The 13758-nt window shown below is 48.0% G+C and overlaps 1 protein-coding gene across 1 annotated transcript; it reads right to left on the bottom strand.

The window, feature by feature from the left end:
• Positions 1-6488: 6488 nt before the first annotated feature.
• Positions 6489-9171, bottom strand: LOC119293663. Its single transcript, XM_037572048.1, has 4 exons — positions 8600-9171; positions 8408-8518; positions 6790-6867; positions 6489-6700 (listed from the first exon to the last, which is right to left on the bottom strand). Exons 1-4 carry the CDS (start codon positions 9110-9112, stop codon positions 6575-6577), a joined length of 828 nt encoding a protein of 275 aa, XP_037427945.1. The 5' UTR covers positions 9113-9171; the 3' UTR covers positions 6489-6574.
• Between the last annotated feature and the right edge of the window lie 4587 nt (positions 9172-13758).

The raw sequence follows: 13758 nt of genomic DNA, 5'->3' as shown, positions 1-13758 counted from the left end.
AATTTCAGAGTGAAGTGGAAAATCATCGTAACAAGAAAATAAAGTTTCTACGATCTGATCATGGAGGAGAATATTTGAGTTATGAGTTTGGTCTTCATTTGAAACAATGTGGAATAGTTTCGCAACTCACGCCACCTGGAACACCACAGTGTAATGGTGTGTCCGAACATCGTAACCGTACTTTATTAGATATGGTGCGGTCTATGATGTCTCTTACTGATTTACCGCTATCGTTTTGGGGTTATGCTTTAGAGACGACTGCATTCACGTTAAATAGGGCGCCCAAGTTGTCGTTTCTTAAAGTTTGGGGTTGCGATGCTTATGTGAAAAAGCTTCAACCTGATAAGATTGAACCCAAATCGGAGAAATGTGTCTTCATAGGATACCCAAAGGAGATTGTTGGGTACACCTTCTATCACAGATCCAAAGGCAAGATATTCGTTGCTAAGAACGGACCCTTTCTAGAGAAGGAGTTTCTCTCGAAAGAAGTGAGTGGGAGGAAAGTAGAACTTGATGAGGTAATTGTACCTTCTCCCGAATTGGAAAGTAGTTCATCACAGAAATCAGTTCCAGTGATTCCTACACCAATTAGTGAGGAAGTTAATGATGATGATCATGAAACTTCAGATCATGTTACTACCGAACCTGGTAGGTCAACCAGAGTATGTTCCACACCAGAGTGGTACGGTAATCCTATTATGGACGTCATGTTACTAGACCATGACGAACCTACGAACTATGAGGAAGCGATGATGAGCCCAGATTCCGCGAAATGGCTTGAGGCCATGAAATCTGAGATAGGATCCATGTATGAGAACATAGTGTGGACTTTGGTGGACTTGCCCGATGATCGGCAAGCCATAGAGAATAAATGGATCTTCAAGAAGAAGACTGACACTGACGGTAATGTTACTGTCTACAAAGCTCGACTTGTTGCGAAAGGTTTTCGACAAGTTCAAGGAGTTGACTACGATGAGACCTTCTCACCCATAGCAATGATTAAGTCAGTCCGAATCATGTTAGCAATTGCCGCATTTTATGATTATGAAATTTGGCAAATGGATGTGAAAACTGCATTCCTCAATGGATTTCTTAAAGAAGAGTTGTATATGATGCAACCAGAAGGTTTTGTCGATCCAAAAGGTGCTAACAAAGTGTGCAAGCTCCACCGATCCATTTATGGACTGGTGCAAGCTTCTCGGAGTTGGAATATACGCTTTGATAGTGTGATCAAAGCATATGGTTTTATACAAACTTTTGGAGAAGCCTGCATTTACAAGAAAGTGAGTGGGAGCTCTGTAGCATTTCTAATATTGTATGTGGATGACATATTGTTGATTAGAAATGATACATAATTTCTGAATAGCATAAAAGGATACTTTAATAAGATTTTTTTTTCAATGAAAGACCTCGATGAAGCTGCTTACATATTGGGCATCAAGATCTATAGAGATAGATCAAGACGCTTAATTGGACTTTCACAAAGCACATACCTTGATAAGATTTTGAAGAAGTTCAAAATGGATCAGTCAAAGAAAGGGTTCTTGCCTGTATTACAAGGTGTGAAGTTGAGTGAGACTCAATGCCCTACCACATCAGAAGATAGAGAGAAAATGAAAGTCATTCCCTATGCTTTAGCCATAGGTTTTATCATGTATGCAATGTTGTGTACCAAACCTGATGTGTGCCTTGCTATAAGTATAGCAGGGAGGTACCAAAGTAATCCAGGACTGGATCACTGGACAGCGGTCAAAAACATCCTGAAATATGTGAAAAGGACTAAGGATATGTTTCTCGTTTATGGAGGTGACAAAGAGCTTGTCGTAAATGGTTACGTCGATGCAAGCTTTGACACTAATCCGTATGAATCTAAGTCGCAAACTAGATATGTATTTATATTGAATGGAGTAGTTGGTGCAGTTCCAAGCAGAGCGTCGTGGCGGGATCTACGTGTAAAGCGGAGTACATAACCGGTTCGGAAGCAGCAAATGAAGGAGTATGGATGAAGGAGTTCATATCCAATCTAGGTCTAATACCTAGTGCATCGCGTCCAATGAAAATCTTTTGTGACAATACTGGAGCAATTGCCTTGGCAAAGGAATCCAGATTTCACAAGAAAACCAACCACATCAAGAGATGCTTCAATTCCATCTGCGATCTAGTCAAGGAGGGAGACATAGAAGTTTCCAAAATACATACGGATCTGAATGTTGCAGACCCGTTGACTAAGCCTCTCTCACGAGCAAAACATGATCAGCACCAAGACTCCATGGTGTTAGAATCTTTACTATGTAATCTAGATTATTGACTCTAGTGCAAGTGGGAGACTGAAGGAAATATGCCCTAGAGGCAATAATAAAGTTGTTATTTATATTTCCTTATATCATGATAAATGTTTATTATTCATGCTAGAATTATATTAACCGGAAACTTAGTACATGTGTGAATACATAGACAAACAAAATGTCCCTAGTAGCCTCTACTTGACTAGCTCGTTAACCAAAGATGGTTAAGTTTCCTAGCCATAGACATGTGTTGTCATTTGATGAACAGGATCACATCATTGGAGAATGATGTGATGGACAAGACCCATCCGTTAGCTTAGCATAATGATCGTTTAGTTTTATTGCTATTGCTTTTTTCATGACTTATACATGTTCCTCTGACTATGAGATTATGCAACTCTCGAACACCGAGTAACACCTTGTGTGCTATCAAACGTCACAACGTAACTGGGTGATTAAGATGCTCTACAGGTGTCTCCGAAGGTGTTTGTTGGGTTGGCATAGGTCGAGATTAGGATTTGTCACTCCGTGTATCGGAGAGGTATCTCTAGGCACTCTCGGTAATGCTCATCACTATAAGCCTTGGAAGCAATGTGACCAATGAGTTAGTTGCAGGATGATGCATTACTGAACGAGTAAAGAGACTTGCCGGTAACAATATTGAACTAGGTATGATGATGCCGATGATCGAATCTCGGGCAAGTAACATACCGAAGACAAAGGGAACAACGTATGTTGTTATGCGGTTTGACCGATAAAGATCTTCGTAGAATATGTAGGAGCCAATATGATCATCCAGGTTCCGCTATTGGTTATTGACCGGAGATGTGTCTCGGTTATGTCTACATAGTTCTCGAACCCGCAGGGTCCGCACGCTTAACGTTCGATGACAATTTGTATTATTAGTTATATGATTTGATGACCGAAGTTTGTTCGGAGTCCCGGTGAGATCACAAACATGATGAGGAGTCTCAAAATGGTCGAGACATAAAGATTGATATATTGGACAATGTTATTCGAACACCGGATGAGTTCCGAGAGGTACCGGATAATTATCGGAGTGCTGGAGGGTTATCGGAACCCCCCAGGGGAACTAATGGGCCTCGATGGGCCTTAGTGGGAAGAGAGGAAGGGCCAAGAGGGGCTGGCTGCGCCCCCCCCCCCCTTGGGTCTGAATTGGACTAGGGGAAGGGAGCGCCGCCCCCCATTCCTTCCCGTCCCCCTCTTCCTTCCTTCTTCCCCCTCTTCCTTAGGTGGAAACCTACTAGGATTTGGAGTCCTGGTAGGATTCCTCTCTCCTGGCGTGCCCTAAGAGGGCCGGCCGGCCTCCCCTCCCCTCCTTTATAGACGGGGACAGGGAGCACCCTAGAACACACAAGTTTCTCTTAACCGTGTGCGGTTCCCCCCTCCACAATTACACAACTTGGGCATATCGTCGTAGTGCTTAGGTGAAGTCCTGCGGCAGTAACTTCATCGTCACTGTCACCACGTCGGCATGCTGACGGAACTCTCTCTCAGCCTCAACTGGATCAAGAGTTCGAGGGACGTCATCGAGCTGAACGTGTGCTGATCGCGGAGGTGCCGTACGTTCGGTACTTGGATCGGTTGGATCGCGAAGACGTTCGACTACATCAACCGCGTTACTAAACGCTTCCGCTTTCGGTCTACAAGGGTACGTGGACACACTATCCCGCTCGTTGCTATGCTTCTGCTAGATAGATCTTGCGTGATCGTAGGAATTTTTTTTGAAATACTACGTTCCCCAAAAAATCCACCAAACCCTTCATCCTCCTCCCACCGCCCTCCAACCTTTCCCACGCCCGGACCCTCACGGTCCTCCACCCTTACTCCGACTCACCTCCGGTCCTGATCCACCGCCAAAGATGTAGTCCAGCTCGACCCACACCGCCGCGACAGAGACGTAGTCCGCCTCGTCCGTCGGTGGCATCAATTTGTCGGCTGCGACTTGCAAGGCAAAGAATGTCGCCCGCAAGTTGCGGCGACGCTGGCAGCGAGAGAGGGAGGCGGCGACGGCGCATAGGGAGGTTCGGACGTGGTGGAGCAGCTGTCTCCTCCGCTGCGCCCGGATCCCCGCACCCCTTCCCTTCGAGCGCCGACGTGGATTACGCCATCCGTCCCCCTTGGGACAGAGGATGATGCGACCGCCGGCTAGACCATTCCGGACAGCTTACGGCCCACGCAGATGCTGGCGGTCGACGTGTGTGACTTGTTCCAGCTCATTCGGGCCCGGATGAGAACGAGCACTAGCACTGCCCGGGCTGCCCTCGACATGCTCGACGGAATGACCGAACAAGAGTCGGTGATTTCTTTGCTCCTGTCCAATCAATTTTTACCATAGACCACTAGTTCATTTTGCACATGATGAATACTTGCAAACCATAATCATGTAGGAGGTGTTCTTGTCCAACATGATCAATGATAGTGAAGGTTCGACCGAAATGGAGTATGAATTGGAAGCCACCACCGCATTTGAGGTTGGGACAATATACGATCCCAATCCGAGCAAAAGGAAGAAGAAGACCAAGACGCCGAAGGTAGGAGGCCCAGCATTCTCAAGATTTGAGGACACCTTGTTGGTCAAAGCTTGGTTGGCCACGACAATGGATCCAATATGCGGCATCGAGCAAAAGGGGAACACCTATTAGACGAAGATTTGGAAGGAGCGTCACGAGCAAAAGGAGTATGTGGAGCCGCATCCTATCGTGGCCACCCGCAATGTGGCATCTCTCCAACATCGTTGGGGGATCATTCAAGAGAAAGTGAACAAGTACATCGTCTACTACTCATAAGTGACCAAACACCCTCAAAGTGGGATGGGAGTCGCAACTCACGTAAGCTCGATTGCCTCATCTTGTCGTCCATTGCATATACTTCTTGTGTTTGCATTCTCGTGCTCATACATATGTTGTTTGCTAGACTGCGATGGCGGCCACTTTGTATCATGAGGTGGAGAAGAAGCCATTTGCTTTTAGCCATTGTTAGGTCATATTAAACGGCAAGCTAAAGTGGAATCAACTTGTGGTCGACCTCAAGTCTGGCAAGAAGAGAATGATGGCTCAAGAACGAACCAATCAGTTGGGTTGGACGATGAAGAGGGCGATGTTGTCGTGACGAATGGAAAAACCACCGTACCAAAGGACAACCGCCAAGTCCTGGAAAACAAGTGGGAGAAGGCACGTGCCGCCCGTGATGCCGCGGCTACCAAAATGTTGTCCACATGGATGGGCATTTTTTCGGTGAGGGAGAATAAGAAGGAGGAAAGGTACAAACTCATGTTGGATGCGCAAAAGGAAAGGATGGAGTGAGACCGAAAGAGGACGGAGAAGAACCTAGAAATTGAGAGGGAGAAGATCGAGCTCGAGAAGCAACAAGCGGCGATCAAATGGGAGCTCGAGAAGGCCAAGACATTTGGTGACATAGAGCTTGAGAAGGAGAGGTTGCAACTCGCACGGGACGCGGAAGATGCGAGGATCATGTTGGCGGACGAGACCCTCTTGGATGAGCATGCGAAGAAGTGGCTTGTGGACAAGAAAATGAAGATCAACGTCCGTAGGAAGTACGAGGCGGCGAGGGCGGCTGTGGCCGGATGCAGGCGGAGGAGGCAGCCAGGATGCAGGAGGAGGAGGCATCACGGATGCAGGAAGAGCAGGACGAGCAGGAGCAGGCGCCCAGCCAATGATCCGAGGCCATCCGTCACGCTCGAATATTGATTTCATTTTGCCATGTCCGGCTTGTTGAACTATGATTGCTTTGTTTTCTTTCAAACTTTGGCATTCAGACAATTTGTACCGTATGATAGACGTGCATGGATTGCATGGATTTGAGGATCAGAATTTGCAGTATACGGATGTGCGGCGCAACATTTGAGAGGAGCCCGGTCAATACCCGTGGAGGCACCCGGACACGTCCGTGGACATTTGAGGGACCGGATTTGCCAAGTCCGGCCGTAGATGCTCTAAGAAGCCGCCACATACCCCGGACTGGTTTGTATGTGCATACGTGTGGCTTGGTGGCCGTGTGCATGTAACGGCGGAAGGCCCGCGCATGCCTGTGTGCGATGGCGTGCATGTCGGAAGCCAATATGTGCATGCTTGTGTGCAATGGCGAAGGCTAGCATGAGCATGCATGCAGATGCCACCCATAAAAAAATGATGAGCATCACACGGAAATAGTTCTTCACACGAATGTCATATAGTGCTAATCCCACATAACAAAGTACTTAGCCCCACATATTAATAGTACTTAACCCCACATATTAATAGTACTAATTATGTCTTCATTAAACTCCATAGCAGCGACACGTACGCATCATCGGCACTCTCCTCTGTGAACTCCATAGCGTAGAACGTGCAACCTGGGCTCTCTCCTAGATCAGGTGGGGGGCACGCCATCATCTAGAACCAAATAGTAGATAAAAAACCATATTAGTTATGTTAAGGAATATAGGGTTGTTTAAGATGCAACATAGAAGATGTATACTCACAGGTTTTCTTTTGATCCTCGGAGCAGGTAAGTACAGCCTCCCTGACCAAGCTCTCGAAGCACTTGTCTCCACACTCTCCTGTAAACGATATAGAACACAAATGTCAGTGCAGGATCTCACAGGAAAGCAGTCTATGATTTGGATCAGTAACGCGCCACGATTTGGACCCTAGGCAAAGGGCAGCCCAGCCTAGCCTTGCTACTTTGCTAGGCACAAGGACTGCCATTTGGTAAAGATAAAGAAAGCTAGCCAACATCATAAATATTTTGTTCTAATGCAGCTCCAGTGGAGTCTTTGTTTCACAACATCAGAATGACCCAAGCTGTGTGCAATATTAGCAGGCAAATAAAATCTGTAAAATCACAGTCAGGTCACACACAGTTAAACACATAGGATGCAGGGGTACCAGTTTTGTCACATACATGAAAAATTGCAACTTGCGAAGTCATAAATCCAAGGCAATAATATTAGTATTTGACTTTTTGTGTAAACATAGTAAAACTCAATTGCAAACAACCAATGATAGATATGTGTACAAAAACACCCAAGAGCAGCAAATTCTCTGTAGCATAAGATAAATAATCTGTGCTCTCAACAAACATGTACGCCACATAATTGGAGTTTCACTCTAGTACAAGAAAGAACTCAAGCAGTGTGAAAATTCTGTATATGCACAAATAATTCTTGAAAATCATTGTGTGATTTCAGGAAGAACAAAACTATGTGCAAGAAGAGTTAATATTCTAGAAAAAACTATACAGGACTTGCAATGAAAGATTTGCTAACGAACGAACTAATCTATCTTAACAAACATGTACACCACATGATTGGAGTTTCTCTGTAGTATAAGAAAGAACTCAAGTAGTGTGAAAATTCTTTATATGCACAAATAATTCTTGAACAAAACTATGTGCAACGAAGAGTTAATATTTTAGAAAAATCCATACTGGAGTTGCAATGAAAGACATGTTAATAAAAGAAAGTAATCTATCTTAACAAATCGCTCTAGTATAACAGAGATAACTCGACAAGTGTGAAAATTCTATAAATGCACAAATAAATCTCGAGAATCGTTGTGTGACTTCAAGAAGAACATGACTATGTGCAACAAAAAGTTAATATTCTAGAAGTAAAAAAAACCATACTAGAGTTCCCATGAAAGAATGCATTAACAGATGGAGAAGAACTGGTGGCGGCAAAACCACACATAAATATATGCCACTTAATTGAGCTTCACTCCAGAATAGCAGAGAGCTCAAGCAGTGTGGAAAATCCATGCATGCACATAATTTGGAAATCATAGTATCATTTCAAGAATAACAAGAACAATGTGCAACAAACAAAATTCTAGCAAAATTATACTAGAGTTGCAGTTGCCTACCCAAAAGACATTACTATATTGTAGAGTGTAACACTGAGACTGAAAACAATGATGAAAATACGTGATATCACTATATGTGAAATATACTAGCATTTGTCACCAGCAAGAAATGAGACCATAGTCCGTAATTAGTGTACACCACTCCATTGGAGCCTATGCCTACGCTCGTCGAGCTAGGCAGCTAGCAAACAAAAAATGTCCGGCCTGTGAAACCTGGGGGTGGGAATTTGAACTTACCATCAGTGTACTTGCCATGCCTTGAAACAAAGCATTTGAGGGTTGCTTGGCGTATGAGGAGGATGAAGCAATGCATAGCCGCCTCGTCAAGGTCATTGGGCTTCTCCCACGCTGTAGCAACAACAAGAAGAATCACTCCATTAGAGTGCAAAATCAAATCATGGTGAAGAGGGGAGCTAGAGTAGAACTTACGATAGCAAACTCCTGCGGAGGCAGAACATGTAGATGATAAAATGGGACCAGCGCTGTGCTCTTGGAGGAACTGGTGTTCGCCACTCCGCCCGGAAGTGACTCGCCTTTGTATCGCCCCTGAAACAGCAGTATTGCCACACCAAAGACTAGCCAAAGGAACAGCAGAAGTTCAGAAATGCCGCACGGCCCGCACTCGCAGCAGCAAATTTGGCGGCCGGGAGGCGCGGGACGGTTGATGAAAGCGTGTATCTCGAAGTTGTTCGCAGCTTCAATCAGCTCTTCTTCGATGCCTTCGGCTTCGTCTTCGTCTTCGTTGGCTTGCTGCTGATCACCATTTCCACCATCCAGGTGCGCCACCTCCACAACTTGAACCCCCTCGACATCCACGGGTATGTCCACAAGAAGTACATCATCCGGCTCAAACACAAGGACTGCGTCGTCAGGCATATCGCCTTCCACTGGTACAGCCTGTAGAGCTGGGACCAGCTCGACGTCGACCTCAACGTCGATCATGATTCCGCCCTCCGGGTCAGGGCGTCGACGAAGATGTCGTGGTCGGCGTCGTCGCCAGCCGCACCCTCCTGCACATGGAGCCCGTGGTTCTCGCCCAGCGCCTCCAGGCCGGCGTTCTCGACGACCGCCTCGCCCACCACGATCCCGTCGCCGTACGCCAGGACGTCGAGCACCTGCTCGTCGTCGCCGTTGACCTCGAAGACATCGTCATGTCCTGCCTCTTCAACGCCGGGGTTGTCGACGTCCTGGTGTCCGAGGCCCGCGACGGCGACGTGCTCCTCGTGGTGCGGCATCCCTAGGTTCTCCTGGCCGTTGACACCGCCGATCTCGTGCAGTGGCTCGGCAACAGCGGGGTCGACGACTTCTTCGTGCAGAGCGCCGCCGTCGTGGACGTGGACGACCTCGTGCTCCTCAACGAGCCCGGCGAGCAGCTGGTGATGGTGCGGCGCATCGACTCCTTGATTGGCTTGAAGGAGCGCGTCCTCCTCCTCCCCGGGGACACCGCCGATCTCGTGCAGCGGCTGGGGAACAGCGAGGTCGACGAGTCCTTCCTGCAGAGCGCCGCCGTCGTGGACGTGGACGACCTCGTGCTCCTCGACGAGCCCGGCGAGCAGCTGGTGATGGTGCGGCGCATCGACTCCTTGATTGGCTTGAAGGAGCAAGTCCTCCTCCTCGCCGGGGACACCGCCGATCTCATGAAGCGGCTGGGGAACAGCGATGTCGACGTCTCCTTCCTGCAGAGCGCCGCCGACGTGGACGTGGACGACCTCGTGCTCCTCGACGAGCCCGGCGAGCAGCTGCTGGTCGTGCGGCGCATCGAATCCTTGGTTGGCTTGCAGGAGCGCGTCCTCCTCCTCGCCAGGGACGCCGCCGATCTCCTGCAGCGGCTCGGGAACAGCGGGGTCGACGAGTCCTCCTTCCTGCAGAGCGCCGCCGTCGTGGACTTGGACGACCTCGTGCTCCTCGACGAGCGCCGGGACGGCGAGCAGCTGCGCGTCGACTCCTTGGTGCGCCTGCAGGAGGGCGTCCTCCTCCTCGCCGTGGACGGCGATGATCTGGTGCATCTGCTCCGGAACAGCGGGCTGGACTCCGTCGTGTAGAGCGCCGCCGTCGTTGACGTCGACGACCACGTTCTCCTCCACGAGCGCCGGGACGCCGATCTGCTGCTGGTGGTGCGCGGCCTGGCCTCCGTGGTTCGCCGCGTCGCCCTCCATTGGTCGGTGGTGTGGGAGATGGGGTACGCGGGATTGGAAGCGGAGATGGTAGAGGATGGAAGGCGGAGGCGAGAGGGGTCTGGAGTGACGGGGCTCTGCGTGCTTTATCTGTGATCTGAAAAAGCAAGTCCGTCGGAGAGAGGGAGGAAGCAAAAATGCTAGAGATACAAAGGTTTGTAAAAGCCTGTAAACTGTTTTCATCTAACAACCAATCACAAACCTCGCCCTCCCTGATTTTCAGGGAGGCGGGCCGTCCCGCTCACCTGTTGACCAATAAAGATTAACCCACACTGTAAAAGCCTGTAAACTGTTTGTACGTGTAGCATTGCCGGGGAGGAAGAGCTTGGGTAAGTTGAGCTAGGTTTGGTTTTTGAAAAACCCAGGTAGCGTTGTTACGGCATCTCCACGCGGTTAAAACGGACACACTATCACTCTGCGGACGGGTCCAAATGTGTTCGTGGAAACTTATATGGAAGCTGAACATCAAAAGCTTTGACGCAAACCTCCGCCACAATACAAATTAATTCGGGTAAAATTCATGCAAATATGACAAAATTCATTCAAACGGACACAAGTTTGGACATAGTTGTTTATACATAAACCAAATTATAGTATTACGTCCGTTCAACTAAGACCTGAAAAAACCCAGACTAACTCTAGCGGACGGTGACCTTGTAGGCTTGTACACCTGGGCTGCCCGGCGGCGCCTTCATCTTCGGAGTGATCTCTCTTTCTCCTCTTTTTTTGTCTTTTTTCTCCTTCCATACATTTTTCCTTTCTCTCTTCCTCAATAACCATCCCGTGTCACGGCCAAGATCATTGTTTTGACCCTCTAATTAAAGATTACCATGACTAAACCCTACTTTAAAATTTTGCCCAAATCTAATCCTTTTTCATAACGTCGTTCTTTTGCATGCACCAGCGCGGTGGAGTAGTTCTCAGAAAAAGAAAAAAAAAGGAATTAGCGGTGGACTACGCTAGGCACAGTTCAGCCTTTCAAATTTCTACCAATGCTTATGTTCAAGTTTAAAAAACAAACTTATATTATTGTTAAGACGACTGTACAAACGCACGCTTATTATCTTAGGACTAAAACCCATCGTATTATTCCATGTGATAGCTAGTATGGTACTTTAAGGAGGTGCTACTATGCAAATTCCATCGTAGCACTGCTAGTTAGCTCTACCTACAGACCGTTGGCTCGCTCGTCTCGTCTTGTGTTCTTCCTTCCCATCAAAATAATGTTTTCTTCGTTGAATCCTGCCGATCACTGTATTTTCATTTCCTTGTGCTTTTTGTTTGCGTAGACCGGAACCGTGTGTTTGATTTGGTTTGTCTTTCTGTCCTTTTAAAGGGGCAAGGCAAAAGTGTTGCATGTTGCACCGTTCACCTGGCCTCGTCCGTTGCCGGGGAAAGAAGTATTATCGTCTTGTCCTGCTAAGGTAGCCGCCCCCAGGCAGTCTGGCATTGCAGGGTCGATGCACTACCACTTTAAATGCTGCAGGTGCTGCGTGGGGAAGAGAAGAGCGCGTCGGGAAGTTCTGCAATTTGCATTGTCGGTAGTACTATCTACCATGTCCATATCCATGATACGTCCAGAATCTCTGTGCATGCATCCGTCTGATTTTTCTGGTAGCCACAGAATCGATGGAGGCAAGCAAAAGCGTACATGGAGCAGTTGCCTCTTCTTGGTAAAACAAGAACCGGGCCCTCCCTGTCTGTAGCCGGCCGCTCCGCAGCTGCCGCAACGACATCTCCTTCCTGCCCATTGCACGTTATTTCATGTCTATTTTTCTGAGGGATATTGTTTTCTGCTTACTCCATGGACAGTCATGAATGTCGCAGTTTAATGGAGTGCTAGTGCATGGTAGATCACTGTCGGTAGTAGTAGGTATTTATCCAATGTTAGGAGAATAGGAGTAGCAGTAAAAACTACTCCAGAAAGTGTCCTCATCTCAGATAATCCTCGCCCCAGCCAGCGCGATGTTTTCAGTGGGCGGAAGTAAGATATATATATATATATATATATATATATATATATATATATATATATATCATTCCCACCCCATTCTGTTATTTTTTTTCAGCGGTGAGTTTGCTTGCTATTGGCACCGTCGATTGATTTGATGCGAGCATGAAATCTTGGCTGGCTGCGTGCAGCCTAGTCTAATCTACTGATGCGTGTAGTAGTACGCAATTTGATTCGAGTAGTTTACACAGCTCCCGAAGATAGAACTCTGAGCTAGCTAGGTTAGGTTTTTCGTTTAGCACAGCCCGAGTAGAGCTAGCTGCATGGGAACTGGTGAGCACAGCACAGGCACCTGCGCTACGTTACGTGAGCTCATCACTGCTCACACGCATTATAAACCGACCCAGACGTACGTGCACTGCATAGGCGTAGCAGCCACACGGCACACATCGGCCTAAACCATGGGCACAGTGCGTGAACAACTCAACCTCACATGGTGCACGGGTATACGTACGTTGGAGTCGAGCAAGGGCATTTTGTGCGTTCGGCGTTGCCACAGGCAAGTAGGGTGTAGGGAGACTAGCCAGATCTTCCAGTCGTTCACAAGCGTATTGTTGTACGATACTAGTATCTAGCGATACTTGCGGAGATGTAACGTATACATACATGTAAATAAATACGTCAATGGCGCTGCGCACATGACCCGTCCACCACATCAACCCGTTTCATCATCCGTCCGAGCCGTACAGGGCTAGCTAGCTAGCTAGTACAGCTAGCTACAGCCTACAGCAACTGGGTATTCATCCGTTTTCCCCGCGTACCACCACCCACTGTCTATGTGACCGGCACACCACACATGACACACGTCGCTGTCTCCCGGTGGCAGAGTCAAAGGCTTTCGCCGGGGCGTCTCATTATGGCGAGGGAAGGTGTGGTCTCAGGCTTTTTCAAGATTCGCCCGTGGGATGGTGACTTGGAGAGGGGGGTCTCGTTGGGTTTTACCCGTGGTTGATCTGGCGGGTTCTGCGACATGTGCTTTTCTCGTTTCTTTTGTTGTTCAGGTGGTAAAACAAAGGGCGTATGTATGGGGTGGACACCCGAGAGAGGTAGCTGGACCAGTGCATCCGGTTTGCCGCTCACATTTGGCGTTCCCTACAGCAGCAGCAGTGAACTTGCAACGCGTTTGGTAGCCTGCACCTCCCTCAGCTAGACCCGTTGGATATAATTTTATCCCGTTTAAATGCCTGTGTTTATTGTTTGGCTTGTGTAGCATGAACCTCAAAGCCATACCAGTTGAAAACAATCAAATCGATTGTTCTCTCTTAGTCAGGCTCGCGGTGTGCGGGGGAAGGGACCCCGAGCTCAAGCGAGCAGCGAGATGGCACGAGCTCACGTGCGTTCCTGAAATGAGGCGTGAGTAATTGGGTCACCTCCCGCCTAATCGGTTGCCATAGTTAGGTCCC

This window comes from Triticum dicoccoides, chromosome 4B (genome assembly GCF_002162155.2).
Source record: "Triticum dicoccoides isolate Atlit2015 ecotype Zavitan chromosome 4B, WEW_v2.0, whole genome shotgun sequence".
In the NCBI taxonomy this organism is placed as follows: Eukaryota; Viridiplantae; Streptophyta; class Magnoliopsida; order Poales; family Poaceae; genus Triticum; species Triticum dicoccoides.
Note: the sequence above shows the minus strand (reverse complement) of the source record. Positions and strands in the feature narration are given on the sequence as shown.

Coding starts and splice junctions, on each gene's coding strand:
- LOC119293663 (XM_037572048.1), bottom strand. CDS start 9,112: ATGATCGACGTTGAGGTCGACGTCGAGCTGGTCCCAGCTCTACAGGCT. Junction 8,519..8,599: donor CTCCGCAGGAGTTTGCTATC/GTAAGTTCTACT, acceptor TTGTTGCTACAG/CGTGGGAGAAGCCCAATGAC. Junction 6,868..8,407: donor GCATGGCAAGTACACTGATG/GTAAGTTCAAAT, acceptor TATCGTTTACAG/GAGAGTGTGGAGACAAGTGC.